This window comes from Gobius niger, assembly GCF_951799975.1.
Source record: "Gobius niger genome assembly, chromosome: 13".
Taxonomy (NCBI): Eukaryota; Metazoa; Chordata; class Actinopteri; order Gobiiformes; family Gobiidae; genus Gobius; species Gobius niger.
In genome coordinates, this window is record NC_136864.1 from 1,838,680 (window position 1) to 1,866,657 (window position 27,978).

Sequence of the window (27,978 nt, forward strand, 5' to 3'; positions counted from 1 at the left end):
GATTCGCCGTCGCCTCGAACCTGAACTTTCCAAAACGCCTCCCCTTAAGTCTTAAGCGAGGGAACGACACGGCTCACGAATCCCGGCTCGTCATCGGCGCTCGGGACTCCCGGGGTTTACCTGGACGACCTCAATGTGCCAACGCCGCGAGCGGGTTTGACGGCGAGTAAGTAGGGCGCTCCACAGACTCGGCTAATCGCTAATCGCTATAATCGCTGGTGAATCATGGTCACCGCCGCGATCGCCCGGGCTGCCCCTTCCTCCTCCTCCCGGGCCGCCCCGACCGCTCCTGCCCCCCCGCCTCCTGCCCCCCTTTGCCCCGCTCAGAGATCCCGCGAAAGCTCCGGAGGAAATCCAGCTCATCTTCTCACTCCCGGCGACGCCTCCACGCTCCGCCAGCCCGTCCTGCCCGGTCCCCCCGAGCGGCGCATCGCTCCCCCCAAAAAAACGGGAAAAAAAAAAATGCAAATGGAGTTTATTATTCGTGAAAGGGAAGGAAAAAAAAAAAGGAAAAAAAGGAGAAGACGCTCCTCCGGCGAGATCTGCTCCCCGCAAATCCAAAGTCAAAGCAAAGTTTCCGTCGGAGTCCTCGCCTGACCCCTCCTCCCTCGCGTCGTGTCACATCGCGGCGACGGCGAAGCCTCTTTTGTTTTTTTTGTTTTTTTGTTGTTTTTTTTGTGAGCGAAGTTGATGGTTCAGAAGGGAAAAAAAAGAAAGAAACTACAGCTCTCGGTCCCTGCAGGCGTCCATGCAACGTGGATGAGGCGATTCGCTGAAAGGGAAGGGAAGGACTGCAGCAGCCTGACGCTCTCTCTCTCTCTCCTTCCCTCACCCTCCGCTTTCTCTCTCCGCCCATCTCCCTCCTTCTCTCTCCCTCCTCTCTCTCTGGCTCTGCTCTTCCCCTCTGTCTTCTCCTCCCTCCTTCTCTCTCTGGCTCTGCTCTTCCCCTCTGTCTTCTCCTCCCTCCTCTCCCTCCTCTTCTCTCTCTCCTCATTCTGTCTATTCCTCCCTCTCTCCCTTGACGTTCCTCCTTTTCTCCCTCTCTCCTCTTCTCTCCCTCCTCTCTGGCTCTGCTCTTCCCCTCTGTCTTCTCCTCCCTCCTTTCCCTCCTTCTCTCTCCTCTTCTCTCCCTCCTCTCTCTGGCTCTGCTCTTCCCCTCTGTCTTCTTCTCCCTCCTCTCTCTCCTCTTCTCTCCCTCCTCTCTCTGGCTCTGCTCTTCCCCTCTGTCTTCTCCTCCCTCCTTTCTCTCCCCCTCTTTCCGTCCATCTCGCTCCCCTTCTTCTGTCTTTGGCTTCTCTTCCTCCCTCTCTCCCTTGACGTTCCCCTTTTTCTCCCTCCTCCATCTCTTATCTCCCTCTCTCCCTTCCTCTCCCTCATCTCTCTCCCCCTCTGCTCCCATCTCCATCACCTCTTTCACTTCCTCTCCCTTCATCTTTCTTTCTCCATTTCTCTTCCTCCTTTTCTCCTCTCCCTCTATTCCTTCTTCTCTCCCTTGACGTTCCTCTTTTTCTCCCTCCTCTCTCTCCTCTTCTCTCCCTCCTCTCTCTGGCTCTGCTCTTCCCCTCTGTCTTCTCCTCCCTCCTCTCCCTCCTCCCCTATCTCGCTCCCCTTCTTCTGTCTTCGGCTTCTCTTCCTCCTCTCTCTCCTCATTCTGTCTATTCCTCCCTCTCTCCCTTGACGTTCCTCTCTCTCTCCCTCTGCTCCCTTCTCCATTTTTCACTTCCTCTCCCTTCAACTTTCTTCCTCCTTTTCTCTTCTCCCTATATTCCTCCCTCTCTTCTTTGACGTTCCTCCTTTTCTCCCTCTTCCATCTCCTCTCTCCCTTCCTCTCCCTCATCTCTCTTCCCCTCTGCTCCCTTCTCCATCACCTCTTTCACTTCCTCTCCCTTCATCTTTCTTTCTCCATTTCTCTTCCTCCTTTTCTCCTCTCCCTATATTCCTCCCTCTCTCCCGTTCCTCCTTTTCTCCCTCTTCCATCTCTTCTCTCCTCTTCTCTCCCTCCTCTCTCTGGCTCTGCTCTTCCCCTCTGTCTTCTCCTCCCTCCTCTCTCTCCTCTTCTCTCCCTCCTCTCTGGCTCTGCTCTTCCCCTCTGTCTTCTTCTCCCTCCTCTCTCCCCTCCTCTATCTCGCTCCCCTTCTTCTGTCTTCGGCTTCTCTTCCTCCTCTCTCTCCTCATTCTGTCTCTCCCTTGACGTTCCTCTTTTTCTCCCTCTCTCCCTTCCTCTCCCTCATCTCTCTCCCCCACTGCTCCCTCTTCCATCTCCTCTCTCCCTCATCTCTCTTCCCCTCTCTCCCTTCTCCAGCACCCTTTCACTTCCTCTCCCTTCAACTTTCTTTCTCCTTTTCTCTTCTCCCTATATTCCTCCCTCTCTCCCTTGACGTTCCTCTTTTTCTCCCTCTCTCCCTTCCTCTCCCTCATCTCTCTCCCTCCTCCATCACCCTTTCACTTCCTCTCCCTTCAACTTTCTTTCTTTCTCTCTTCCTCCTTTTCTCTTCTCCCTATATTCCTCCCTCTCTCCCGTTCCTCCTTTTCTCCCTCTTCCATCCCCTCTCTCCCTTCCTCTCCCTCATCTCTCTCCCCCTCTGCTCCCTGCTCTCCATCTTTCACTTCCTCTCCCTTCATCTTTCTTTCTCCTTTTCTCTTCTCCCCCTCTCTCTCAGCATCACTCCTGGGGGGGAGGGGCTTGTCCCTGTGACCCCGCCCCCCCCCTCTCCTCTCAAAGCCACACGGCCTCGGCCCGAAAGCGCCCGCTCCGTGCCCCTGTAACGCACCGACGAGGGTTTTTTTTTGGGCAGAGACGCTCGAGTCCGCCGTGTGTTTTTTTTTTTTTCCGCCGGCGCGTTCGCTCTGTGAAGCAGTTTCCATGGCGACGAGAGAACTTTATTCAGGCATCGCTCGGAGACGCGGCGCTTTGTTGCCGAGAATGTCCTCGCCGCGGGCGCCAAAGCGGAGCGCGGGCGCCCGGGACGGACACGCGGCGTCGCAGAGCGGGGGACGATCGCGCACGCCGACCCCTGACCCCCGACGAAAAGCAACACACTGAGATTTAGTTACTTTACTGTATCGAGGATTTTCCCCCAGCTTTGTGACGTTTATGTTTTCACTTCCTGTTCCTGAAGTGATGATGTCATCGCTCCACCTCAGGTCCAACTGAACTTTGCCCTGAAAAAATTAAATAAATAAAAAATAATAAAAAAGAAAGAAAAACAAAATAAAAAAAATAAAAAATAAAATAAAAAAAAACAAAAAAACAAAAAACAAAAAAACAAAAAAACAAAAAAACAAAAAAATAAAAAAATAAAAAAATAAAATAAAAAATAAATAAATAAATAAATAAATAAAAGAAAAAAAAGGAAAAAAAATAAAAGAAAAAAATAAAAATTCATAATAATAAAAAAAGAAAAGAAAAGAAAGAAAAAACAAAAAAACAAAATGAAAAAATGAAAAAATAAATAAATAAATAAAAGAAAAAAAAGGAAAAAAAAGAAAAAGAAAAAATAAATAAAAAAACTAAAGAAAATAACTTTGCCCTGTTCACTATAGATGCCGACAGCATCTCTGGACTTGCCCATATATGGTCATGTTTTTAAACAGTTAAAGGGGAAAACAATTTGGAGAAAAATCTAAACTTTCTCTAATTATTCAAAAAATACTTTAACAAAAGCAGAATTCTGAATATAGTTTTCTACTAAATAAAGAAACAAAGACATGGAGAGGAGCAAAGAGGTTCAAAGTAACGGAGAACCGTGCTAACGCTAACGCTAGCAAGCGCTTGCTACGACTATACATACATGACCAAACATGGGCGATTCCAGCGATACCGTCTGCATCTATAATGGGATTCTGAAGACGAGAGTCATGAGCCCCAGAGCCCAGGCCTGGACGGTCCGGCTCCACATTTTACAGGACTTTCTCTGCACTTTTCCACAAAAACAAACCTCGTTAGCCTCGGCTAAACACACGCCGTCTGACGCCTGAAACCGCTATAGATAAACATTGGGTGTCGTGAGGGCTGGGTACAGTTAAACAAAACCAGTTTGGTATCGGAAAAAAAGTTTTGGTACTGCTGTTATTGAAGTATCGAGAGCAGAAAAAAAAACTATCTTCCAAGTTTGGATGTTGTTGATCCAGGGACTGCCAAACAGGGACAAAGTTGTTGTTTTTTTTCCACTAATATCTTTCCTATTTCAATCCAACATGTTTTCCCCTATTTTTACCCAATTTTTTTGCACATTTCTTGACATTGAACCCAATATTGTAAATGTGCAGATGTTCCACACATTGTTCTGTTTTCTGGTTCTTGACGACACATATTTTAGTATAGGCATCATTCAGGTATAGCTGAGTAGAGACGGTTTCACCATCCCCACGTCACTTCTCAAATTACTTTTTTTCCATACACAATGAAGGCTTATCTTAAATATAAACATATATTTTTTCCAATATCCATTTTTCCTGGAGAAATTGGGAGATATATTGTTCTAATTTAGGTCCTGTCCAGATGAAGTGAAGCTGAGGACCAAACACAAAGATATTTAATCAGTCCAGAGCATCGTCCAGACGAGGCGGTGTTTTGGGCGTCCCAGGTCCCAGAGGAAAGATCTGAAAACGCCGTTTACGTGTCTCCAAACGATGACTCACTCCCCATAGACTCAACATGGTCGGCACGGCAACAGCTTTAAATACTGTAAATGCTCTAATAGAGGCCGGGGCCTTTATTTACTCAAGCGCATCTAGGACCAGGCCTTTATTGGAACCAGGCCACAATTAGAGACAGGCCTTTATTTCTATTTGAGCAAAACGGACGACCAGGAAAACGAAGAAAAACGAGATTTGTGTCCATTTGCACCTAAAATATTAGGTTCATTTATTAATGAACATTTCAAACCCTCTCCCAGCGGCTGGAACATTGACGCCTTTTATTTTGTCGGGACAACAGGAAGTGTTTCGTTGCTGTTAGCGGAGCTTTGACATCAGTGTCACTGCAGGTTTCTGTTTCGTTTTTACCTTGGACCGGATTATTTGTTGTTATCTTGTGTAAAAGGCGAGTTTAGACGGAGCGTTTGTGTTTGTGATCGATCATGAGACTGACCCGAGAGAAGACGAGACGCTCGCGCTGATGGGAGGAGTTATTTTGAGGCGTGGGACTGACCTGCACACGGAGCAGCTGGACGTGCTTTGAAGACGCGATGGAGACTTTATTAAAACCCTGGAGGGTCACACAACATTTGTTTGTCCTGTTTCCAAATATGGTCACAGGAGGTTTGAAAAGTGGCTAAATCTGTGTCAAAGTTACGCTCGGATCAGCTCCTCCGCAGCGTCCCCCTCGGCCCGGGTTCAGTTTGTTACTTCCTGCACCTGAGTTTTCATTTACACCAGTATGAGACAAATTCCTAACATGGGGAATATTTCTACTGCTCTAGTTTCTAATAAAAGCCCCGGCCTGTTTTAGAGACCGGCTTTAATTTGCCTCCGCCAGCCGCGAACCCGGCCTCTGTCGGAGACCCGGCTGCTAATGGAACACAGGCCAGTATTGCTGGGTTGCAGGTTCTAGAATATGATGATGTCACTGGACCCAGCGGGGGGCAGGAGCCAGTTTTTCCTATTAACAGCATTACACTTTCACAAGTCATAGTTAAAAAGAAAATATATGAATTACAAAAATTATCATTAATATCAATCACTGGGTCCATGATCTCTCTCTACAAGTGCCAAAAATTTCCTCAAAAACAAAATAATTTTTCCTCTATATAATAGTATAGGCCTTTAGAACACTGTGATGTCACCTGCAACCCAGCATTTTTCAATAGTTTGCCTTCATCTATGTCACTTCCTGTCAGTGTCCAATAAGGAAGTGAAACTACAAACATCACAAGGTGTTTATCCGATGTTTCCATCTTTCAAAAAGCGCATCGACGCTTCTTTACGAAAATCAAAACCACCTCAGGCGAGCGGACAAAGTTTTTTATGCAAATGAGGGGTTTTATTTGTGAAAAGTGTCGTTTCCGTCACTCGTTACGAAACTTCCAACTGCGCATGAGAACGTCGTGGACAGATCCTCCTTCTGTCCCCCCCCCGGCCTTCTGTCCTTCAGGTGGTCCTCTCCTCTCCTCTCTCCGTCCTCCCCCCTCCGTCCTCCCCCCTCCGTCCTCCCCCTCAGCTGCAGCGGCGCCGTGTGAGCTCTGTAATTATTTCCATGGTAACCAGCGGTGATTAGGGCAGCTGCATTGTGCGTACAGTCTTCCCACGTGTCTCCCTCCTCCTCGCGTCCTGCTGCAAAGCTTTTTACACTCACATCTCGATAAAAAACCCCAGATACTTCCAGGGAAGGTAAACAGAACGCGTTTTTCAGCCGCCTCGGGAGGAACGCAGCTGGTCAGTAAACACCGAGATGAGCTAAGAGGAGAATCGTTAAGCTTTTAGGAAGATTTCAGGCCTGGATCTTCTGCATCTCCACTCAGAGTCAGACCTGTGTCCCAGACCAGAAACACGTGAAGCTCGAAGAGTAAATGTCAAAAGCAGGAATCAAAGCAGAAGGAGGAGTTTGTTTAAGAGATAATTCCATCTGTCCATCTGTCACCTCACCATCGAAGCCCAAAGTGAAGAACCGTTTCTGTTTTTACATTCATGATGTTTTCTTCTGCAGGAACTGGTTCTTTAATGTTGGTAAGAAAGACACGAGGTGTAAAAGAAAGTTTGTTTAAAAACCGGACGAGCTTCTGTCTCCGTGCACGTCTGAAGACCAGGAAGTAAATTTCCACTCCGTTGAAACATATTCAGTATTGAAACAAACTTCTGTTAGATCTATGTCTTTCTAGAAGAACCTTATAAACCAGGGGGTGGAGCTCATTTGGGTCGAGGCCGAAACTCAGCCCCCACGGCGGGTCAGGGGTCACAGATGTTATAAAGGACTGTGGCTCTTAAATAACAACAGCCTGTGTCACATGTTTATCAAGTACTACAGTGCACTCTCCCACACGCGATGGCAGTAAGTTACTATTGTAGCCACAGCCGCCCTGGGGCAGATTGATCATTTACCACGTGGCTATAATTTGCTGTTTATATTTGTGGCCACACGGCCTCTGCTCTGCCCGATCCCGTCAGACTTGGAAGCTCAGCAGGGAAGGGCCTGGTAGGACTTGGATGGGAGACCATTTGAGAAACACCAGGAAGCCTGGGCGAATGTGGTGAGTGAGGGGCCGATGGCGCAGACTGGTTGCCTCAGGGCAGCTGTGGCTACAATAGTAGCTTACCACCACCGAGTATGGAGTGAACGAATAGTGCAATGTAAAGTGTCTTTGAGTGTCCAGAAAAGCGATATGTAAAACCAATGCATTATTATTATTATTATTAAATCCTGATCTCTTATTATGTCAGTGCCCTCTGCTGGACACGAGTGGAATTCTTTCCTTTTTAAATTTAAAGCAGTACTAAGTAACTTATTTACCTTAATAAATCCTTCCCGTCGTCCCTGTGGGGGTAATACAAGTGTTTATGGGATGTTTGGAGGGTCTTTCATCTCCCCCTGGTGTCTCTGGACAGAAAACCATGTTTGCAACTCGACTGCCACCGGTCCGGAGAAAGCAATACACACTAATGAAATCACGAAGAGGAAGCTAACATGCTAACGGGCAAAGCTAACTGCGGGCTAACGTCACTTTAAACAGTATTTACAGCCAAGTTTGAGTGAAAAAAAATATTTCCATTGTGTAATTGGATGCACAGTAACCCTCTCTCCCTTCACCTTTCCTGTCTACTCTCCAAGACAATTAATAAATTAAAAAATCGTAACTTGCTACTACACCTGCAGTTGCGCTTATGGCCTTTAGGGGGAAGAGTTACTTAGTACTGCTTTAAAGTGAACTGGTTATTTCTGTTTTAAATCCATCACTCCCACAGGAATGGGCTGAGACTCTTTTTTTTAAACATGCTCAGGAGTTCATGCTCCTCAAAGGGCCACATTAAATCCTCTCGGGGGCCGCATGTGGCCCGCGGGCCTTGACACACATGTTATAAACAATTAAAGAACCTTTTTCTGCAAATGCCAGAGTCGCCCTGAGCTTGTGTTGACTAAACACACGCGTGTCAAAGAGCCGTGACATGTGTCCTGTAATACTGGAGCAGGTCCCACATGGCTCTGCACTGTTTAACAAGAACATTTACATAAAAAACTGCAGACTCAATGTTCACCTACTTACAGGGAGTTTCAGGTCCTCCAGCTTCTATTTTCGAGCCTTAACAGCGGTTCATTCATTTCATAACGAATTATTACACACGGCCAAGTCATGTGACCTTTTCAGGACGAGAAGAATCAGACCTGCTCTAATCTGAATCACCGATGCACCTGTTTCTGCACATCTGTCTGCCTGATGTTTGTCTCCGTCTGCAGGAGCCACAGATTCCTGACAGGACCAACAGATCCCACAGAGCAGAACACAATGGATGAGGAACGAGAGCAGAAACAGCATTAATAGACGACAAAAGCAAACTGAGCGGTTCCAGCTGTCTCTGTAACCAAAGCAGGAAGTGTGTTTCTTGGACGCCCACGCCGCGCTCATTCACTCCACTGAAATAGCCTTCCATCAAACATCCCTCAGCTGCTGTTTCAGAGCGAGTCAAAGTGCTCGCCCACAGCAGAGACGCTCACACTAACGTTATTTTAGACTTTCAAATGTGGAGAAACGCCTCAAACATGCAGCTCCTGCATGCGACCACTCGGGTGATCATGCAAATGACGTGTTGTAAGCATGTTGTTGAGAGCGCCCTCCGCTGGCAGCAGGAGGAACTGATCACAGTGAAAAAATACGGTCATTTTTAACAAATAATCAGAGATGACGAGAACTGAAAGAGTCGAGACATTTGTTTTAGGGGATATGCACCTTATTCAGGCTAGTGTGGGAGTCGCCATAAATTGTGCCCGCCCCTTTTCTCCACAGGGAGGACTTCTCATGTGTCCAGTAGAAACTACATCCTGACCCGGCTCACAGCTCCATAAGGAGGACTTCTCGTGTGTCCAGTAGAAACTACATCCTGACCCGGCTCACAGCTCCACAGGGAGGACTTCTCGTATGTCCAGTAGAAACATCCTGACCCGGCTCACAGCTCCACAGGGAGGACTTCTCGTGTGTCCAGTAGAAACTACATCCTGACCTGGCTCACAGCTCCATAAGGAGGACTTCTCGTGTGTCCAGTAGAAACATCCTGACCCGGCTCACAGCTCCATAAGGAGGACTTCTCGTGTGTCCAGTAGAAACTACATCCTGACCCGGCTCACAGCTCCATAAGGAGGACTTCTCGTGTGTCCAGTAGAAACATCCTGACCTGGCTCACAGCTCCATAAGGAGGACTTCTCATGTGTCCAGTAGAAACTACATCCTGACCTGGCTCACAGCTCCATAAGGAGGACTTCTCATGTGTCCAGTAGAAACTACATCCTGACCTGGCTCACAGCTCCATAAGGAGGACTTCTCGTGTGTCCAGTAGAAACTACATCCTGACCTGGCTCACAGCTCCATAAGGAGGACTTCTCGTGTGTCCAGTAGAAACTACATCCTGACCTGGCTCACAGCTCCATAAGGAGGACTTCTCGTGTGTCCAGTAGAAACATCCTGACCTGGCTCACAGCTCCATAAGGAGGACTTCTCGTATGTCCAGTATAAACTACATCCTGAACTGGCTCACAGCTCCATAAGGAGGACTTCTCGTGTGTCCAGTAGAAACATCCTGACCTGGCTCACAGCTCCATAAGGAGGACTTCTCGTGTGTCCAGTAGAAACTACATCCTGACCTGACTCACAGCTCCATAAGGAGGACTTCTCGTGTGTCCAGTAGAAACTACATCCTGACCCGGCTCACAGCTCCATAAGGACTTCTCGTGTGTCCAGTAGAAACTACATCCTGACCCGGCTCACAGCTCCATAAGGACTTCTCGTGTGTCCAGTAGAAACGATCCCTCCCTAATCTCCGCCAGTGGCTCCAGACGTGGCTCTTGTCTGCGCTCTGTCTTTCCTGAACCTGGACGGTGTAAGCGATTGTGAGACGGTTACATCACTGCGGCCCACGGAGCGCAGTCCGAGAGACCCGGCGTTACATAATGGCAGCATTAACACAGTCCGGCGCTCAGGACGGCCGCTCTGAACGCTCCCGACGAGGACAAACGTCTATTTACGGACATGAGGGACAGAGAGAGAGATGAGTCATGGGATTTTTCTGACCGTCTTAGAGCTCCTTCTGTGTTCAGTGAGTGCAGTGCTTTGTAAACTGGGATGTAATAAAGAACAGAGTGCACAGTGTCGGGGTGTCCCGGTCATCAGCCTGTGGCCCCCGGAGACTCACCCATCTCGGGGTGCGGGCGCCCCTCCACGGGGACGCTCACGGTCCTACGCAGCAGCTTGTTCCGGTGCGTCTCGGAGCGCCGCTCCCGCATCAGCAGCGGGTGAACCTGCACACACACACAAACACACACACATGAACATTATAAGAGGCATGAATGTGTGATTAACGACTTTAATTCATGAATATATCTTATCCCAGAGCCGTATCCCCATGACCGTCTGTGGAAACACATTTCCTGTGTGGGACAATAAATAATTTGTACACATTTATACAGCGCCTTTATACCTGTTTTAGGCCCAAAGCGTTTGGACCAAGGAACCGGTCACCCGTCCACTCTCTCATTCACACACCAGTGACACAGACACTGGAGGCAAGGAGGGTGAAGTGTCCTGCCCAAGGACACAACGGCAGGATTCAAAAAGTCAGATCCTCCAATCACAAGAATCTATCTTTTTTATCTCTATCTTTTTTATCTGTCTTTTTATCTCTATCTTATTTATCTCTATCTTATTTATCTCTATCTTATTTATCTCTGTCTTATTTTTCTCTATCTTTTTTTATCTCTATCTTTTTTATGTCTTTTTATCTCTATCTTATTTATCTCTATCTTATCTTATCTCTATCTTATTTATCTGTCTTTTTATCTTTATCTTATTTATCTCTATCTTATTTATCTCTATCTTATTTATCTCTATCTTATTTATCTCTATCTTTTTTTTATCTCTATCTTATTTATCTCTATCTTATTTATCTCTATCTTATTTATCTGTCTTTTTATCTTTATCTTATTTATCTCTATCTTATTTATCTCTATCTTATTTATCTCTATCTTATTTATCTCTGTCTTATTTATCTCTGTCTTATTTATCTCTATCTTATTTATCTCTATCTTATTTATCTCTATCTTATTTATCTCTATCTTATTTATCTCTATCTTTTTTTTATCTCTATCTTATTTATCTCTATCTTATTTATCTGTCTTTTTATCTTTATCTTATTTATCTCTATCTTATTTATCTCTATCTTATGTTTATCTCTATCTTATTTATCTCTGTCTTATTTTTCTCTATCTTTTTTATCTCTATCTTTTTTATCTGTCTTTTTTATCTCTATCTTATTTATCTCTGTCTTATTTATCTCTGTCTTATTTATCTCTGTCTTATTTATCTCTGTCTTATTTATCTCTATCTTATTTATCTCTGTCTTATTTATCTCTGTCTTATTTATCTCTATCTTTTTATCTCTATCTTATTTATCTCTATCTTTTTATCTCTGTCTTTTTTATCTCTGTCTCATTTATCTCTATCTTTTTTATATCTACCTTTTTATCTCTGTCTTATTTATCTCAGTCTTTTTTATCTCTATCTTTAGCTCCAAGTTTTGATGCTGTTGATCCAGAGACATTAAAGGGATGTTTCAGAATGTGACACAGGGCCTCAGTTATCCAGGGTGTTGTTGATTTCTGGAGATATTTATTTCAATTCAGTAGCTAGTGCTAGGCTAGTGCTAGGCTAGTGCTAGGCTAGTGCATGTCTATTGTAGCTAGTAGCATCTGATTTGTAGGAAGCTTCTTTGTGAATTCCACGTGTAGTGATGCGGCCGCAGGTAAACAAACTACTGTAGATCCAGTAACCTAGCAGATCACTCCGCCGCGGCGTCGCTACAACCAGGAAGCTGATGCTGCTCAAATATTAGTTCTTTTATACCATGGTCTGGGTGAATACTGGATTCTGATTGGCTGGTGGGTGCTAACAAGCGTGCATTATTTCCGTATAACCGCACACGTAGTCCGGTAGTTAAATCACTCCGCTGTGGCCAGTGGCACTATGGTAAAGGCACTATTCCTTTAAGGCTATTCATCATTTTCAGGCGTACATAAAATGATCCTGCATTGAAGCATATTTGTCTGGATTAGTAAAGTCAAACATAAAAGTTTGAGTTGGGGGGGCCCAGGTGTGAGCGACTCCACCGCAGCTGTTTCCATAAACAGTTGAGCTGGTTGAGCTAGCTAGCTTTAGCTTCAGGTTAAACAGCGTAAAAGGTAAATAACTCCTGCCCACGAGTGCCGCATATCGGTGTTTCCTTCCAGGGAAAAGTGTTTCCGGGTTAGTCCTGTTGTGTTGTGATTCTGTGCTGATGTTGTGTCGTTGAGCCTGACTGAGATCCTCGTAATAGCTGCGGAGAATGACTCGCTCTGAGACCAGCCTTCAGTGACCGGCTAATAACCCACACAAAATAGTCCTGTAGTCTGGCAGATTTAGTGAGTTTAGTCAATGAAAAACACATTTATTATAAATGTTACGTTTGTGGGACCCTGGTATAAGCGGATTAAACAACGAGGAGCCGCGTTAGACGAGTAACTCCACGACGCGCAGCGGAGTGCATTAGAACCGTCTAATGCGGCTCCCAGTTGTTTAATCTTTACTTAAAACACTGTTCAGTCGACACAGACATGTATATGGTTAGTCTGGTGTTATCAGTGATTTGCCTCAGGTGCTCTGTGGGTCAGACTGTTTTTAATGCAGGCTACTAGTTACCATAGACATGCACTAGCCTAGCACTAGCCTAGCACTAGCCTAGCACCGCTAAACTCTTCAAATATAAGAACTGCATGAATTAATAAAAATATCTCCAGAAATCAGCAACACTCTGGATAAGTAGGAAATGAGGCCCTCCGTCAAACATCCCTTTAAAGGACTTGTTTATTTCATTATTGCGTTACACGTTGTTTATCTTGCTTTGTAAATGTTCCTTCAGTGTCCGAGGCGTCGAACCTCTGGTGGTTCTGCCTGTGAGGAGCCGGTGAGGAAGCGCTGACGGTGCAGAATGCGGTGACGCGTTTCCCTCAGAGGCTGCGGATCCGCCTGTTCTCACATGTTCACGGGATTCTTTGAAACGTTCGTCCTTCGGTTCATACGCAGCTCCGTCCTTGTGATTATAAAGCCTTTTTATCCATTCTCAGCTTTGTGGGCGGGTTTTGTTCGTGGCCCTGAAACGTGACCCTGAAAGTTGTGTTTAAAAGCCGTGTGAAGAACTGGTGAAAATGTTCAGGACACTGGGAGTGAGTTCAGACACGATGAAACTGTCACTCCTTCAGAGGATATGAAAGAAAACAGAAAAGGGTTTTAGTGTTTGTGTGAAGCCATTTATGGGCAAACAAATTTCCCCTTTAACCTCTTACCACCCGCCTAAAGCAAATGCATTCTGTCCTCTTTTGGCTGTGTAACGCCTCATTTGAAAGCTAAGACCCACAAAACTGACCTTTTTCCTCGCGTTGTTGCTGTGTTATGTCACCTTTTGTATGTTTTTATTTTTTATTTTTTTGTCAAATTTTTGTTGAATTTTTGTCACGTTTTTGATGAGTTTTTGTGACATTTTTGTTGAATTTTTGTCATTTTTTGTTGAATTTTTGTCACTTTTTGGTTGAGCTTTTTGTCACTTTTTGTTGAATTTTTGTAATTTTTTTGTTGAGTTTTTGTCCCATTTTTGTTGAATTTTTGTCATTTTTTGGTCACATTTTGGAAAAACCTCTCATTTGAGAGACGGAGAAGCTTCTGTTGTTTCCAGAGAGGAGGTGAAAGGATTTAGTCAAACTAATGGACTTCAGACTTAGACTCACGTCTAAACGGACTTTCCTGGAGGTAGCATGACGATGCTAACTAGCATGACAATGCTAACTAGCTCGTCTGCTTTAGCTGCTGCTTGTTTATTTCACTCTTTGGGACAAACCCTCGCTGACTTGGACAGTTCTGTCCCAGGACGTGGACATCATGGAGAGAAGATTCAGGACCGTGAGGAGGAGCTACGACAGGAGAGGGGAACGTCATTCATTCACTGAGGGAAACAGAGGAGGAGCTCCAGGTGCTACAGGAGGAGCTCCAGGTGCTACAGGAGGAGCTCCAGGTGCTACAGGTGCTACAGGAGGAGCTCCAGGTGCTACAGGAGGAGGAGCTCCAGGTGCTACAGGAGGAGCTCCAGGTGCTACAGGAGGAGGAGGACTCTCTTCTAAACGTGAGCTGCACATTATTTCTAACCGGATCATTTGTCTGACGGTTTATACGGGTTTAAACCTGTGGCTCTGAGGCTCATAATGAAACCATAGCAGGTCTGGGACTAAAACTAAAAATACAATTGAAGGTAGAGGCAACAATCTGCAGCCACAACTCATTCTATTGTCTTTACAGCCGGTGTTTCACGTCAATATGCAACGGATTTTCATTAAATCAGCAGCGTTTTGTTGCTTATGATCCAGAGAAGCTTCTGTGGAGCCAAACGTCTCCTGTTTTCCACGGCGTCTGTGCACGAGTTTGCATTACCTACATCCAAAGCTTAGAGTCTGCCCTCAAAGTTCATGCCCAGCACTGTAACTGTGAAGTTGGGTTTTCTGCACTGGTTTGTTGGAGACTGAAATTCTTTTTGTTTAATGTGTAAAATCCCAGTAGTTTCAGTGATGTTGGACATTAAGGGAAAACATTATTTCCCAGCATTATTTTTAGCATTTGACTGTTATCATAGACTTCCTATACCCACCACCTCAGGTTAAAACTATTGGCTCTTTAGAACGACATTAAGGTTAAGTTACAGCAGCTTTTTTGCACATGTTTTCTTGTTCATATTAAGCTGCAGCTCATTTCACATTTACTTTTTCAAATTAACTGAAATTCATATAAGAATTTCTGATCATATCATTGCATTTGTGTTTGAATAATTTGTTGACTTGAAACAGTTGAGCATTAAACATCAACGTAGCTCATCCTTCCTATGTTGTTGTTTTTTGGAGTGGGATTCTGCTGGTCCTCAGAGAAACATTGGAAGTTAAAGTGGTCCTCGGGCTGAAAAAGTTTGAGAAACACTGTCCTAAAGGAATCACAGCCTCGCGCTCTGCTTTAAACTGTGTGAGGACGACGGAATAAACCGGGGAGTGAGTGACAGGCGTGAATATGTAGGAGCCGTCTGTCACCATGGAGACGCCTCTCCGGCCCCGCCATTGGCTCAATTAGACAGAGGCCAAACTGGACTAATTAGCGGAGTCCGGGAACAGGCGAGGCGGCTCACTCGGAGCGGCAGCCGTGCACGACCGCCCCGGGGCAGGTCAGCGGCAGCCACACACCCGCTCACCCGCTCTCTCACTCCTCTGCCTCTCCACTAACCACTGACAGAACACATGGGCTTCATTCTGTGTTAAAGTCTCCAACCACTGGCAGCAGGAAGAGGCGCCCCAGTGAAAAGTGTGGGAACAGTGCCCTCTGCTGGACTGTGAGCGTCATTACATCTGGGAAAGTTGACCTGAGGTGACTTCACGATGGCAACCTCAGCCTGACTCTCCTTCTCTGACTCTCCCTCTCTGTCTCTCCTTCTCTGACTCTCCTTCTCTGACTCTCCTTCTCTGACTCTCCCTCTCTGACTCTCCTTCTCTGACTCTCCTTCTCTGACTCTCCTTCTCTGACTCTCCTTCTCTGACTCTCCTTGTGCGACTCTCCTTCTCTGACTCTCCTTCTCTGACTCTCCTTCTCTGACTCTCCTTCTCTGACTCTCCTTCTCTGACTCTCCTTCTCTGACTCTCCTTCTCTGACTCTCCTTCTCTGACTCTCCTTCTCTGACTCTCCTTCTCTGACTCTCCTTCTCTGACTCTCCTTCTCTGTCTCTCCTTCTCTGACTCTCCTTGTGCGACTCTCCTTCTCTGACTCTCCTTCTCTGACTCTCCTTGTGCGACTCTCCTTCTCTGACTCTCCTTCTCTGTCTCTCCTTCTCTGTCTCTCCTTCTCTGTCTCTCCTTCTCTGACTCTCCTTCTCTGACTCTCCTTCTCTGACTCTCCTTCTCTGACTCTCCTTCTCTGACTCTCCTTCTCTGTCTCTCCTTCTCTGTCTCTCCTTCTCTGACTCTCCTTCTCTGACTCTCCTTCTCTGACTCTCCTTCTCTGACTCTCCTTCTCTGTCTCTCCTTCTCTGACTCTCCTTGTGCGACTCTCCTTCTCTGTCTCTCCTTCTCTGACTCTCCTTCTCTGACTCTCCTTCTCTGTCTCTCCTTCTCTGACTCTCCTTCTCTGTCTCTCCTTCTCTGTCTCTCCTTCTCTGACTCTCCCTCTCTGTCTCTCCTTCTCTGTCTCTCCTTCTCTGACTCTCCTTCTCTGTCTCTCCTTCTCTGACTCTCCTTCTCTGTCTCTCCTTCTCTGTCTCTCCTTCTCTGACTCTCCCTCTCTGTCTCTCCTTCTCTGTCTCTCCTTCTCTGTCTCTCCTTCTCTGACTCTCCCTCTCTGTCTCTCCTTCTCTGTCTCTCCTTCTCTGTCTCTCCTTCTCTGACTCTCCTTCTCTGTCTCTCCTTCTCTGTCTCTCCTTCTCTGTCTCTCCTTCTCTGTCTCTCCTTCTCTGACTCTCCTTCTCTGACTCTCCTTCTCTGACTCTCCTTCTCTGTCTCTCCTTCTCTGACTCTCCTTCTCTGTCTCTCCCTCTCTGTCTCTCCTTCTCTGACTCTCCTTCTCTGTCTCTCCTTCTCTGTCTCTCCTTCTCTGACTCTCCTTCTCTGACTCTCCTTCTCTGACTCTCCTTCTCTGTCTCTCTTTCTCTGTCTCTCCTTCTCTGACTCTCCTTCTCTGACTCTCCTTGTGCGACTCTCCTTCTCTGTCTCTCCTTCTCTGTCTCTCCTTCTCTGTCTCTCCTTCTCTGACTCTCCTTCTCTGACTCTCCTTCTCTGACTCTCCTTCTCTGACTCTCCTTCTCTGACTCTCCTTCTCTGTCTCTCCTTCTCTGTCTCTCCTTCTCTGACTCTCCTTCTCTGACTCTCCTTCTCTGACTCTCCTTCTCTGACTCTCCTTCTCTGTCTCTCCTTCTCTGACTCTCCTTGTGCGACTCTCCTTCTCTGTCTCTCCTTCTCTGACTCTCCTTCTCTGACTCTCCTTCTCTGTCTCTCCTTCTCTGACTCTCCTTCTCTGTCTCTCCTTCTCTGTCTCTCCTTCTCTGTCTCTCCTTCTCTGACTCTCCCTCTCTGTCTCTCCTTCTCTGTCTCTCCTTCTCTGTCTCTCCTTCTCTGACTCTCCTTCTCTGTCTCTCCTTCTCTGTCTCTCCTTCTCTGTCTCTCCTTCTCTGTCTCTCCTTCTCTGACTCTCCTTCTCTGACTCTCCTTCTCTGACTCTCCTTCTCTGTCTCTCCTTCTCTGACTCTCCTTCTCTGTCTCTCCCTCTCTGTCTCTCCTTCTCTGACTCTCCTTCTCTGTCTCTCCTTCTCTGTCTCTCCTTCTCTGACTCTCCTTCTCTGACTCTCCTTCTCTGTCTCTCCTTCTCTGACTCTCCTTCTCTGTCTCTCCCTCTCTGTCTCTCCTTCTCTGACTCTCCTTCTCTGTCTCTCCTTCTCTGTCTCTCCTTCTCTGTCTCTCCTTCTCTGTCTCTCCTTCTCTGACTCTCCTTCTCTGTCTCTCCTTCTCTGTCTCTCCTTCTCTGTCTCTCCTTCTCTGTCTCTCCTTCTCTGACTCTCCTTCTCTGACTCTCCTTCTCTGACTCTCCTTCTCTGTCTCTCCTTCTCTGACTCTCCTTCTCTGTCTCTCCCTCTCTGTCTCTCCTTCTCTGACTCTCCTTCTCTGTCTCTCCTTCTCTGTCTCTCCTTCTCTGTCTCTCCTTCTCTGACTCTCCTTCTCTGACTCTCCTTCTCTGACTCTCCTTCTCTGTCTCTCTTTCTCTGTCTCTCCTTCTCTGACTCTCCTTCTCTGTCTCTCCCTCTCTGTCTCTCCTTCTCTGACTCTCCTTCTCTGTCTCTCCTTCTCTGTCTCTCCTTCTCTGACTCTCCTTCTCTGACTCTCCTTCTCTGACTCTCCTTCTCTGTCTCTCTTTCTCTGTCTCTCCTTCTCTGTCTCTCCTTCTCTGACTCTCCCTCTGTCTCTCCTTCTCTGACTCTCCTTCTCTGACTCTCCTTCTCTGACTCTCCCTCTCTGACTCTCCCTCTCTGACTCTCCTTCTCTGACTCTCCCTCTCTGACTCTCCTTCTCTGACTCTCCTTCTCTGACTCTCCTTCTCTGTCTCTCCTTCTCTGACTCTCCTTCTCTGACTCTCCCTCTCTGTCTCTCCTTCTCTGTCTCTCCTTCTCTGACTCTCCTTCTCTGTCTCTCCTTCTCTGTCTCTCCTTCTCTGTCTCTCCTTCTCTGACTCTCCCTCTCTGTCTCTCCTTCTCTGTCTCTCCTTCTCTGTCTCTCCTTCTCTGACTCTCCTTCTCTGTCTCTCCTTCTCTGTCTCTCCTTCTCTGTCTCTCCTTCTCTGTCTCTCCTTCTCTGTCTCTCCTTCTCTGTCTCTCCTTCTCTGTCTCTCCTTCTCTGACTCTCCTTCTCTGTCTCTCCTTCTCTGTCTCTCCTTCTCTGACTCTCCTTCTGTAACTCTCCTTCTCTGTCTCTCCTTCTCTGTCTCTCCTTCTCTGTCTCTCCTTCTCTGACTCTCCTTCTGTAACTCTCCTTCTCTGTCTCTCCTTCTCTGACTCTCCTTCTCTGTCTCTCCTTCTCTGTCTCTCCTTCTCTGTCTCTCCTTCTCTGACTCTCCTTCTGTAACTCTCCTTCTCTGTCTCTCCCTCTCTGTCTCTCCTTCTCTGTCTCTCCCTCTCTGTCTCTCCTTCTCTGTCTCTCCTTCTCTGTCTCTCTTTCTCTGTCTCTCCTTCTCTGTCTCTCCTTCTCTGTCTCTCCTTCTCTGTCTCTCTTTCTCTGTCTCTCCTTCTCTGTCTCTCCTTCTCTGACTCTCCTTCTCTGACTCTCCTTCTCTGTCTCTCCTTCTCTGTCTCTCCTTCTCTGTCTCTCCTTCTCTGACTCTCCCTCTCTGTCTCTCCCTCTCTGACTCTCCTTCTCTGACTCTCCTTCTCTGACTCTCCTTCTCTGACTCTCCTTCTCTGACTCTCCTTCTCTGACTCTCCTTCTCTGTCTCTCCCTCTCTGACTCTCCTTCTCTGACTCTCCTTCTCTGACTGGGAGACAGAGTGTGATTTATTAGAGAACAATAAGCATGTTTTTCCTGGTAACTCCTTAAATGTCTCTTTAGTGTGTATGGGCTGCACCTCCTTTAGAAGCTCAGAACCTGGAGAACTGCTTAGATAGTTTGAACCTCCACAAACATATTTTGGATCGCCGCGATTACTCAGAGGATTACGAGAAGCTCCTTCTTGTTCAGACATGAGAACATCATTCCGTGAGGCCATTTTCCTAAGTTTAGAGATGTTCCTTAACTGTCAGGTCTTTGTCAAAGATGTCCTGGTTTCTAAGACGGGCCTAACTCACCCAGGTACTGTTTAACCCCTGGAACTGAATCAGGTTGTGTTTCAGGTTGTGTTGAGCTGCAGAGAGTTATTACTGAACTATTGTTTTATTTCCACAAGACAATGGAGCAAGTTTAGCTTCTGGATCGGCTTAAAGGAGCAGTGAAGCTGGATCATCAGCAAACACGTGGAAACAGAGTAAACATCCCGGTTACTGTAGGACAGGGGTGGCCAACCAGTCAGAGACCAAGAGCCGAAATTTTCAACCTTGACCCTGTGAAGAGCCACAAAGGCACCGACCATTAGCGAGATTCCGGGGCGGTAGTTTATTGTGAATAAATAGAATGTGACCGTTTTATTTAATCACAATAAACTATAACTTTATGCCTTTTTCTTTTTTCTTTTTTTTAATAATTGTGTTAGATTTAATGGTTTTGACTCCTCACCAAGATTGAAATACATGTATATTAAATGACATTTTGTGTTTCCTGTTCTGACTGAGACAGAATTAGATTATTATTATTTTTTTTTATTTTTTTTAATGCTGGGGTGTGTTTGTATATGGGGCCCTGCCCACTGAGCCCCCTTCTCTGATTCGCCCCTGGCCTGTGCGCTCAGTGCCTGCAGCTTCGTCCTGACTGGACTGTGCAGAAAACGCACTCTAGGCTGCACTAAGTTCATGAACTTTAAGCAGGAGCCTCTGGAGGACTGAGAGTCTGTTTTCAGTTGCATCTGTTACAGTTATAGCATTTGTGAAAGAAAAGTCATGACTTTGCGTATTTCCGCGTTACGATGTCGCGCTTCGCATCATATGCTTCAAAAGAGCTCCGCTTTTTTCCATTTCCTAATTTTGATCTTTTTATGTGAATATGAGGCCAAATTACATCAAATAAAGAGTAGCTGATCAGAAATCTGAAAAGCACAGAAGCTAATCCTAGTGCCACGATCTGCCTGACTGTTGTTTAACCTACATCCCGCTTTGAGTGAAGCTGCCGCACGGGCACCTTTTACACGCCGCCTCGAAAAGGAGAGAGATACAGACTCTCATTCATGTGTAGAGATGGAAACAGGGTCTGTAGGACGATGGTTGGATTTTTGGTCAAAGACTGTTACAGTTTAAGGGAAATATTTACCAATTATTTTGCAAAGAGCCGCATTGTATTAAACATATCGTTAGCCACATAGCATAATTGCCTAAGTCATTTTTTGGCCAAATTGAGATATCTGCCTAACTTTATGCTCCTTTCACTGCTGCATCATCCTGCCTTTCTGCCTATGTCCTTGGCCAATCACAACACTTATTAGAATCCAAAAACACTATCTGCCTTAGTCATCTCTTTGACTTAGGCAGTTTTGATGCTACAAACAAAATGGCAGAAAGCATGTCCACAAGTGAAGTATTAGCTCGTCTCTTTGATTCATTTTCATCTGGTAAGAGTTCATATTTCACATTTATTTATATTTTCTAGACACTAAATGCAATTTCTGTTTATCAAAGGAATTATGAACTGTGTAATTAAAACTTTATATCACATTTTTTTGCTACAAGAAATTAAGTAGCTAGCAAACATTAGCAAACACTGGTGATGTTTTTTAAATGTAGAAATGTGTTCTGACCAGAAATAAGCCTAATTTTGATTAGGTAAAAATATTACTTAATGTCTTGGTCATAAAAAGACATCTAGGCAATTTTAGACATTTAAGCAAATTTTCAAGTGTAGTTATTTTTCAAGCGTGTGCTTTTGTATTTTAAGTGCAAATAGATTTGTTTTAGAATTGAGATGTTTTGACTAGATGTAAGAAGTATTTGGTTTAGAAGAACATTTAGATGAACCAATGAATTTAATATTGTTTACTGTGATAAAATACAGCACTTAATCTGAATTGTCTCATGTAAAGCGCTTTGTGACTATGTCTGTGAAAGGGATATGTAAATCTTCTTCTTCATAAGATCTTCTTCTTAATTTTCCTTTTTCTTGTCAGGAAATGGGCTCGATACCAATTTAGAGGAGGTCGAGGATTTAGATGAATTTAGACGTGAGAAAGAAGGAAATGACGTAGACATGGTGCAACGGATTGAAGAGGAAAGAGCTAGTAAAACCTCCAGAGCTCAATCAGATCCATATTCATCGTCAGAAAGTGAACCCGATGACACTGTCTTGGATAAGGACTATAGACCTGAGAAAGATGACCATCCAGATAATGGTAGTGATACAGACACATCTCAACACAGAGAAGGAGAAACAGGAGCTGCACTTGAAACTTCTGCTGTTCAACGTCATAGGCGCCGAAGGCCACTGTGGAAGCGAGAGGTGATAAAACAGAAGCGTCTTAAGGGGGAGAGTTACAAGAATACAAGAGGACAGGAGAGACCACCAAAGACCATGGGCCCACCCTGCACATCACAGCACTGCTTAAGGTCAAAGAGACGAAGTTGTGAACTACTGACTGAAGAGAAGAGAACAGATATCTTCAACAATTTCTGGTCCATGCCCTCCTGGGAGACACGCAAGCTGTATATCCAGACTTTAGTCAAAAATGTACATGTAAAACAGAAGAAAGGTGGTGTTGCATCAAGGAGAACAACATCCCTATCATACCACCTGCAACTGACAAATAGAGGTCAACTACCTGTGTGTAAGAATCTTTTCTGTTCAACACTTGGCATCGCCCCCAGAACCATCGGATCATGGTTAACTGTGGACAAAACTGATGCATGTAAACCCAAGAACAACAAGACTGGTCCACATGTGCCCATATCAGATGTTGACCAGACCTTCCTGAAAGAATGGCTCTCTGGACTGCCTACAGTCCCATCCCATTACTGCCGTCAGGTTCCCTCCTATCAGGATAAGAAGTTTCTGGAGCCAGGAACAGTTCTAAGTGATCTTCACAAGGAATATCAGAAAGCTGCTGGTGAAAATGGAATGCGTGCTGTGAGTGAGACTTATTTTCGAAAATTGTTCAGGGAGCAGAATTACTCTGTGTTCATACCAAAAAAAGACCAGTGTGATGTATGTGTCAGCGCCAAGGTAGGAAATACAGATCAGGATACGCTTAATGCTCACTTGAAATTAAAGGCTCAGGCTCAAGCTGAAAAAGCCAAGGATAAAAAGGAATCCAGTGACAAACTTTCAGTGTGGACAATGGACCTTCAATGCGTTCTTCTTTCCCCCAAGACAAAAGCAAGTACAATGTATTATAAAACTAAATTACAGATGCACAACTTTACTTGCTTCAACATGAGTAACAAAAATGGGTATTGTTACGCTTGGGAGGAGCATGAAGGCTCCCTCGGCAGTGAGGTTTTTGCCCATCTGCAGTCTAAACACTATGAATCAATCCTAGAGGCCAACAGAAACACTGAGAAGGTCATTGTCTGGAGTGATGGCTGTGGATATCAAAATCGGTGTGGTACCATCAGCAACGCCTTCCTTCATCTGGCTATGAAACATGATGTCACCATAGAACAGAAGTTTCTGGTTGCAGGGCACACGCAAATGGAGTGCGACTCCATGCATAGCCTCATCGAACGGCGCATCATCAAAGATATTCACACTCCACGGGATTACATTGTCATCTTTGAGACTGCACGAATGCATCCATCCCCATACAAGGTGACACAGCTATACCACAATGACTTCATGAAGTTATCTGGGGCCTATGTCACCACTATTCGACCAGGTAAAAAAGTCGGTGACCCCACAGTCCATGACCTCCGGGCTCTCCAGTACTTGGCTGACGGTCGAATCCGGTACAAGGTGGATTTTGAGTCAGACTGGGAGGACCTGCCTCAACGAATCAGCATCCCCAAAGAACCATTCCACTATGTCCCACTCTTTCCTGCCCAATTGCCAATTACACTCAGGAAATTCAATGACTTGCAGGCAATGAAACCAGTACTTCCAAGAGTGGCCCACCCGTACTATGACAACCTCCCTCATCAATAGACAGTGAAAATTTGTTTGAACAGCACCTGAGTGGAACTTCGATCAGGGGGTGGGAAAAGAAAACAGTGGTTAAGGTTACACATTAAGAAACAACTTTGTTAAGGTTGACAAGTTACACATCTTGGTTATGTTTAGGAGAGTAAAACAACTGTGGTTATGTTTATGTTGGCATTTATATGTAGAGAAAAAATGCCTAAGTCATGGCATGTTCTGCCTAAGTCACTTTTATCCGTTAAGAAATTGACGATAGGTCTTTTTCTTTTTGCATACTTGTTCACATATCTGGTTGAATGTACTGTTACAATATCAATAAACAATACCAATGCGTTTTCTAAAAAAATAGTTTTTTCTTGTTTTCCAAAAACATTGAAATATGATTTAGGCAATTATGCTATGTGGCTAACGATATCCAATCATGCAAAGAGCCGCACTCTGATTGGCCAAGAGCCGCATGCGGCTCGAGAGCCGCGGGTTGGCCACCCCTGCTGTAGGAGGATCCCAGCCGTAGAAACCTGGAGTGCACGTGAACTCACTCTGTGGTGAAAAGTGGAATCAGGATCCTGCATTTAACCACAATCCCCGGGATACATATGTAAGCAGACTCTGAACCTGTTAACCTGTTCAGGACGGCCGTCCCTGATCAGGGACTGACTCCAGTTCCATTTACTTGCATAGAGTATTTAGGCAAATTATATTTCGACCAATACAGACGTGATGTGGCACAGATTTTTAAACAAGCAATTCTCCCCAAAACATCTATCGACAGAAAAAAAAAAAAAACATGAAAATCGAGCTTTAAAATTAAGCATTTCTTATCCATATTAAATTATTTGTGGTCCAATCATAGGTTGACTGGATTTTTTGGTCCAAAATACTCAAGTAAAATATAATTCAACAAAAATTTGGAAAAATGTTCCTCATTATTTTCAGATTTCAGGGTCAGAAATGACCTCAAATTACTCCACAAATGAGAAAATCTTCTTGTAAACAAACTTTTTGGTAATTCCAGTTCTGTTCCCTTAATCCTAATGACTATTCTCTTCAAAATGAGCCGTTTCCCAAAGAAATACATTGATATTTGTGCTGGCAGTGCTCAGTGCAGGCCAGAAGCACATGTTAGCCACATGTTAGCCACATGTTAGCCACATGTTAGCCACATTAGCATTTAGACACAAACTTGTCTAAAATGTCCACAGGGCCATTGATTTCACAGGTGACAGTGGTGCATCTGTGTAGAGGTTCATTGTCTCTTTCTCAGACGTGTAAAAGCTCTTTTCTGAGTAAACAAGGCGGCCATTTTGTTTTGGGGGAAGGTGTGACTGACGCACCTTTGTGCACTGAGATAAATATGGAAAAGAAATGACCCACTTCATTTTGCATTTTTGGAGGTTTGTTGTTGCTGCTGCACTTTGTTTGACAAATTTGTGAAAATATTTTTGCTTTTATAACATTTGTCACTTTGGTTTGTGCTCAATGCTAATGAGATATAGCACCAAAAAAATTGAAAAGTTTACAAATCCAACATACTTGGACCTAGACTTACGAAATTTTGCACACATGCTGAGCACCAGTAAAAAATTAATTAAAAAAATAGCTTTTTTATATATTGAAAATTACACATAAACTGAAATGTCTTTCCTGAAAATATACTTCATAGCACACACTCCAAACTGAGTACAGCTGTGACCTTACTGGTGCTCAGCATGTGTGCACAATTTCAGAAGTCTAGGTCTAAGTATGTTGGATTTGTAAACTTTTCAATGTTTTGGTGCTATATCTCATTAGCATCGTGCACAAACCTCTCCAAAGTGCCAAATGTTATAAAAGCAAAAATATTTTCACAAATGTGTCAAACAAAGTGAAACAGCATCAACAAACCCCCCAAAAATGGACTAAATCAAAGCAAAATGAAGTGGGTCATTTCTTTTCCATATTTATCTCAGTGCACAAAGGTGCGTCAGTCACACCTTCCCCCAAAACAAAATGGCCGCCTTGTTTACTCAGAAAAGAGCTTTTACACGTCTTCATTCACTGTTGATCTGGACTATGAACCTCTACACAGATGCACCACTGTCACCTGGGAAATCAACAAGTCTGTGCCTAAATGCTAATGTGGCTAACATGTGGCTAACAGGTGGCTAACATGTGGCTAACATGTGGCTAACATGTGCTTCTGGCCTGCACTGAGCACTGCCAGCACAAATATCAATGGATTTCTTTGGGAAATGGCTCATTTTGAAGAGAATAGTCATTATGATTACGGGAACAGAACTGGAATTGCCAAAAAGTTTGTTTACAAGAAGATCTTCTCATTTGTGGAGTATTTTTAGGTAATTTCTGACCCTGAAATTTGAAAATAATGAGCCAAATTTTCCAAAAAGAGTATTTTGTTGTAATTTTTGTTGAATTATATTTTACTTGAGTATTTTGGACCAAAAAAAATCCAGTCAACCCATGATTGGACCACAAATAATTTAACAAGGATAAGAAATGCTTAATTTTAATGCTCGATTTTCATGTTCTTTTAATTTTTCTGTCCATAATTAACGTTTTGATTTAAGTGATGGTTTTCCAGGACTGGAATAGATGTTTTGTGGAGAAGTGCCTGTTTAAAAATCTGTGCCACATCACGTCTATATTGGTGGAAATATAATTTGCCTAAATACTGTATACAAGTGAATGGAACTGGAGTCAGTCCCTGATCAGGGACGGCGGTCGTGAACAGGGGTCGGGTCGGGTCACTATGAGGAGACCGGTCAGGGACAGCAGGGGGGGTCAGCCGTATGTTCCCCCGTACCTATGTTCCCCGGTACCTATGTTCCCCAGTACCTATGTTCCCCGGTACTATTGATTAAGATCAGGCACCCGGGGAACGTAGGACCCGGGGAACATAGGACCCGGGGAACATAGAACCCGGGGAACATAGGACCCGGGGAACATAGGACCCGGGGAACATAGGACCCGGGGAACATAGGACCGGGGAACATAGGACCGGGGAGCATAGGACCCGGGGAGCATAGGACCCGGGGAACATAGGACCCGGGGAACATAGGACCAGGGAACATAGGACCTGGGAAACATAGGCCCCGGGGAACATAGGCCCCGGGGAACATAGGACCCGTTAAACATAGGACCCGGGGAACATAGGACCGGGGAACATAGGTATGCACCCCAGCAGGGTTTCAGAGTGTGTGGACAGTGACTTACTTCCTCCTGGTCCAACATGTAGACGTGGGTTCCGGGGCTCACGCGTGTACGGGGATACCAGCGCTCGTGGCCTGGCCGTTCTCTGGATGGGCGCTCGTTCGCAGGGCGGCTGAGGGGCGGGCGGTCAAAGGAGGGGCGGCTGGGAGGCGGGCGGTCGAAGGAAGGGCGGCTGGGAGGCGGGCGGTCGAAGGAAGGGCGGCTGGGAGGCGGGCGGTCGAAGGAAGGGCGGCTGGGAGGCGGGCGGTCGAAGGAGGGGCCGCTGGGAGGCGGTCGGTCGAAGGAAGGGCGGCTGGGAGGCGGTCTGTCGAAGGAGGGGCGGCTGGGAGGCGGTCTGTCGAAGGAGGGGCGGCTGGGAGGCGGTCTGTCGAAGGAGGGGCGGCTGGACGAGTGTTCGTACGGAGCACGGACAGAGTGGACGTGGGAGCGGTGATGATGGTGGTAGTAGAAGGGGGGCGCGGCACACCTGGCATCTGCACACAACAGAACAGATACACCTTAAAGTCAGACTCAGAGACCCTAAAACACAGAGCAGGAACCCGAACTCATGACCACACGGGACTGCACGGTAAAGGTTGCCTTACTTACTCTCGAGGGGATTCTAAGGAGCCGCTCGCTTCCAAAGACTAGAGGAAACAAGCTGCTGAAGGACAACTATGAAGGTAAGCAACATGCTAACGTTATGCTAAGCGGCAAAATCACCTTTTCGTCAGAGGTTGGTCCCAAAACGGTCAGACCGGATGAGTCCTGGCCTGGGCAGTGGACCCGGCACTGGGCTGGGTCGGGCCTGACAGTATCGCAATACGATACAATACGATATTTTGACCCAGCCCCAGATTACTGTACTTCAACATAGGGATGCACTGATCCGATACTGCGAAAATAACGGTATCGGTTCCAAATATCTGATCCGGTTTCCTGTTTCAGCGACTGAATCTTATTGAATATGGGCTGTGACTCATTTTGAGGCGAACGACCTGGAGAGTTCACTCGCTGAGTTAGTTTTAACCTCTTAACTCCCGCCTGAACCGAGAGGATCTTTTTCCTCACGTCATCAAATTTTTTTTCCATAATTTTTTTGTTGGGCATTCAACTCATTTTTGCAACTTTTTTGTCATTTTTTCATACATTTTTTATCACATTTTTGTCACATTTTGGTCTCCTTTTTTTGGTCATTTTTTGTCACATTTTGGTCTTTTTTCAATTAAATTTTTGTCATTTTTTTGTCACATTTTTGTCTTTTTTTTTTTTACACATTTTTGTCATTTTCT

At 45.4% G+C, this 27,978-nt stretch overlaps 1 protein-coding gene across 15 annotated transcripts in view; it reads right to left on the reverse strand.

Annotated features, from left to right (window-relative positions):
• syngap1b (synaptic Ras GTPase activating protein 1b) overlaps positions 1–27,199 on the reverse strand; it is a 94,716-nt gene extending 67,517 nt beyond the window's left edge. For 12 of the 15 annotated variants that reach the window (XM_079569320.1, XM_079569327.1, XM_079569329.1 and 9 more), the window contains exons 1-2: positions 26,711–26,878; positions 10,336–10,441 (exon numbers count right to left, since the gene is read on the reverse strand). In XM_079569320.1, the coding sequence (XP_079425446.1) occupies positions 10,336–10,441; positions 26,711–26,728 (124 nt within the window). In that variant the 5' untranslated portion in view covers positions 26,729–26,878. Of the gene's footprint in view, positions 1–10,335; positions 10,442–26,710 lie in introns of all 15 variants that reach the window. The other 3 variants (XM_079569322.1, XM_079569321.1, XM_079569319.1) reach the window with 1 other exon arrangement.
• Positions 27,200–27,978: the final 779 nt, after the last annotated feature.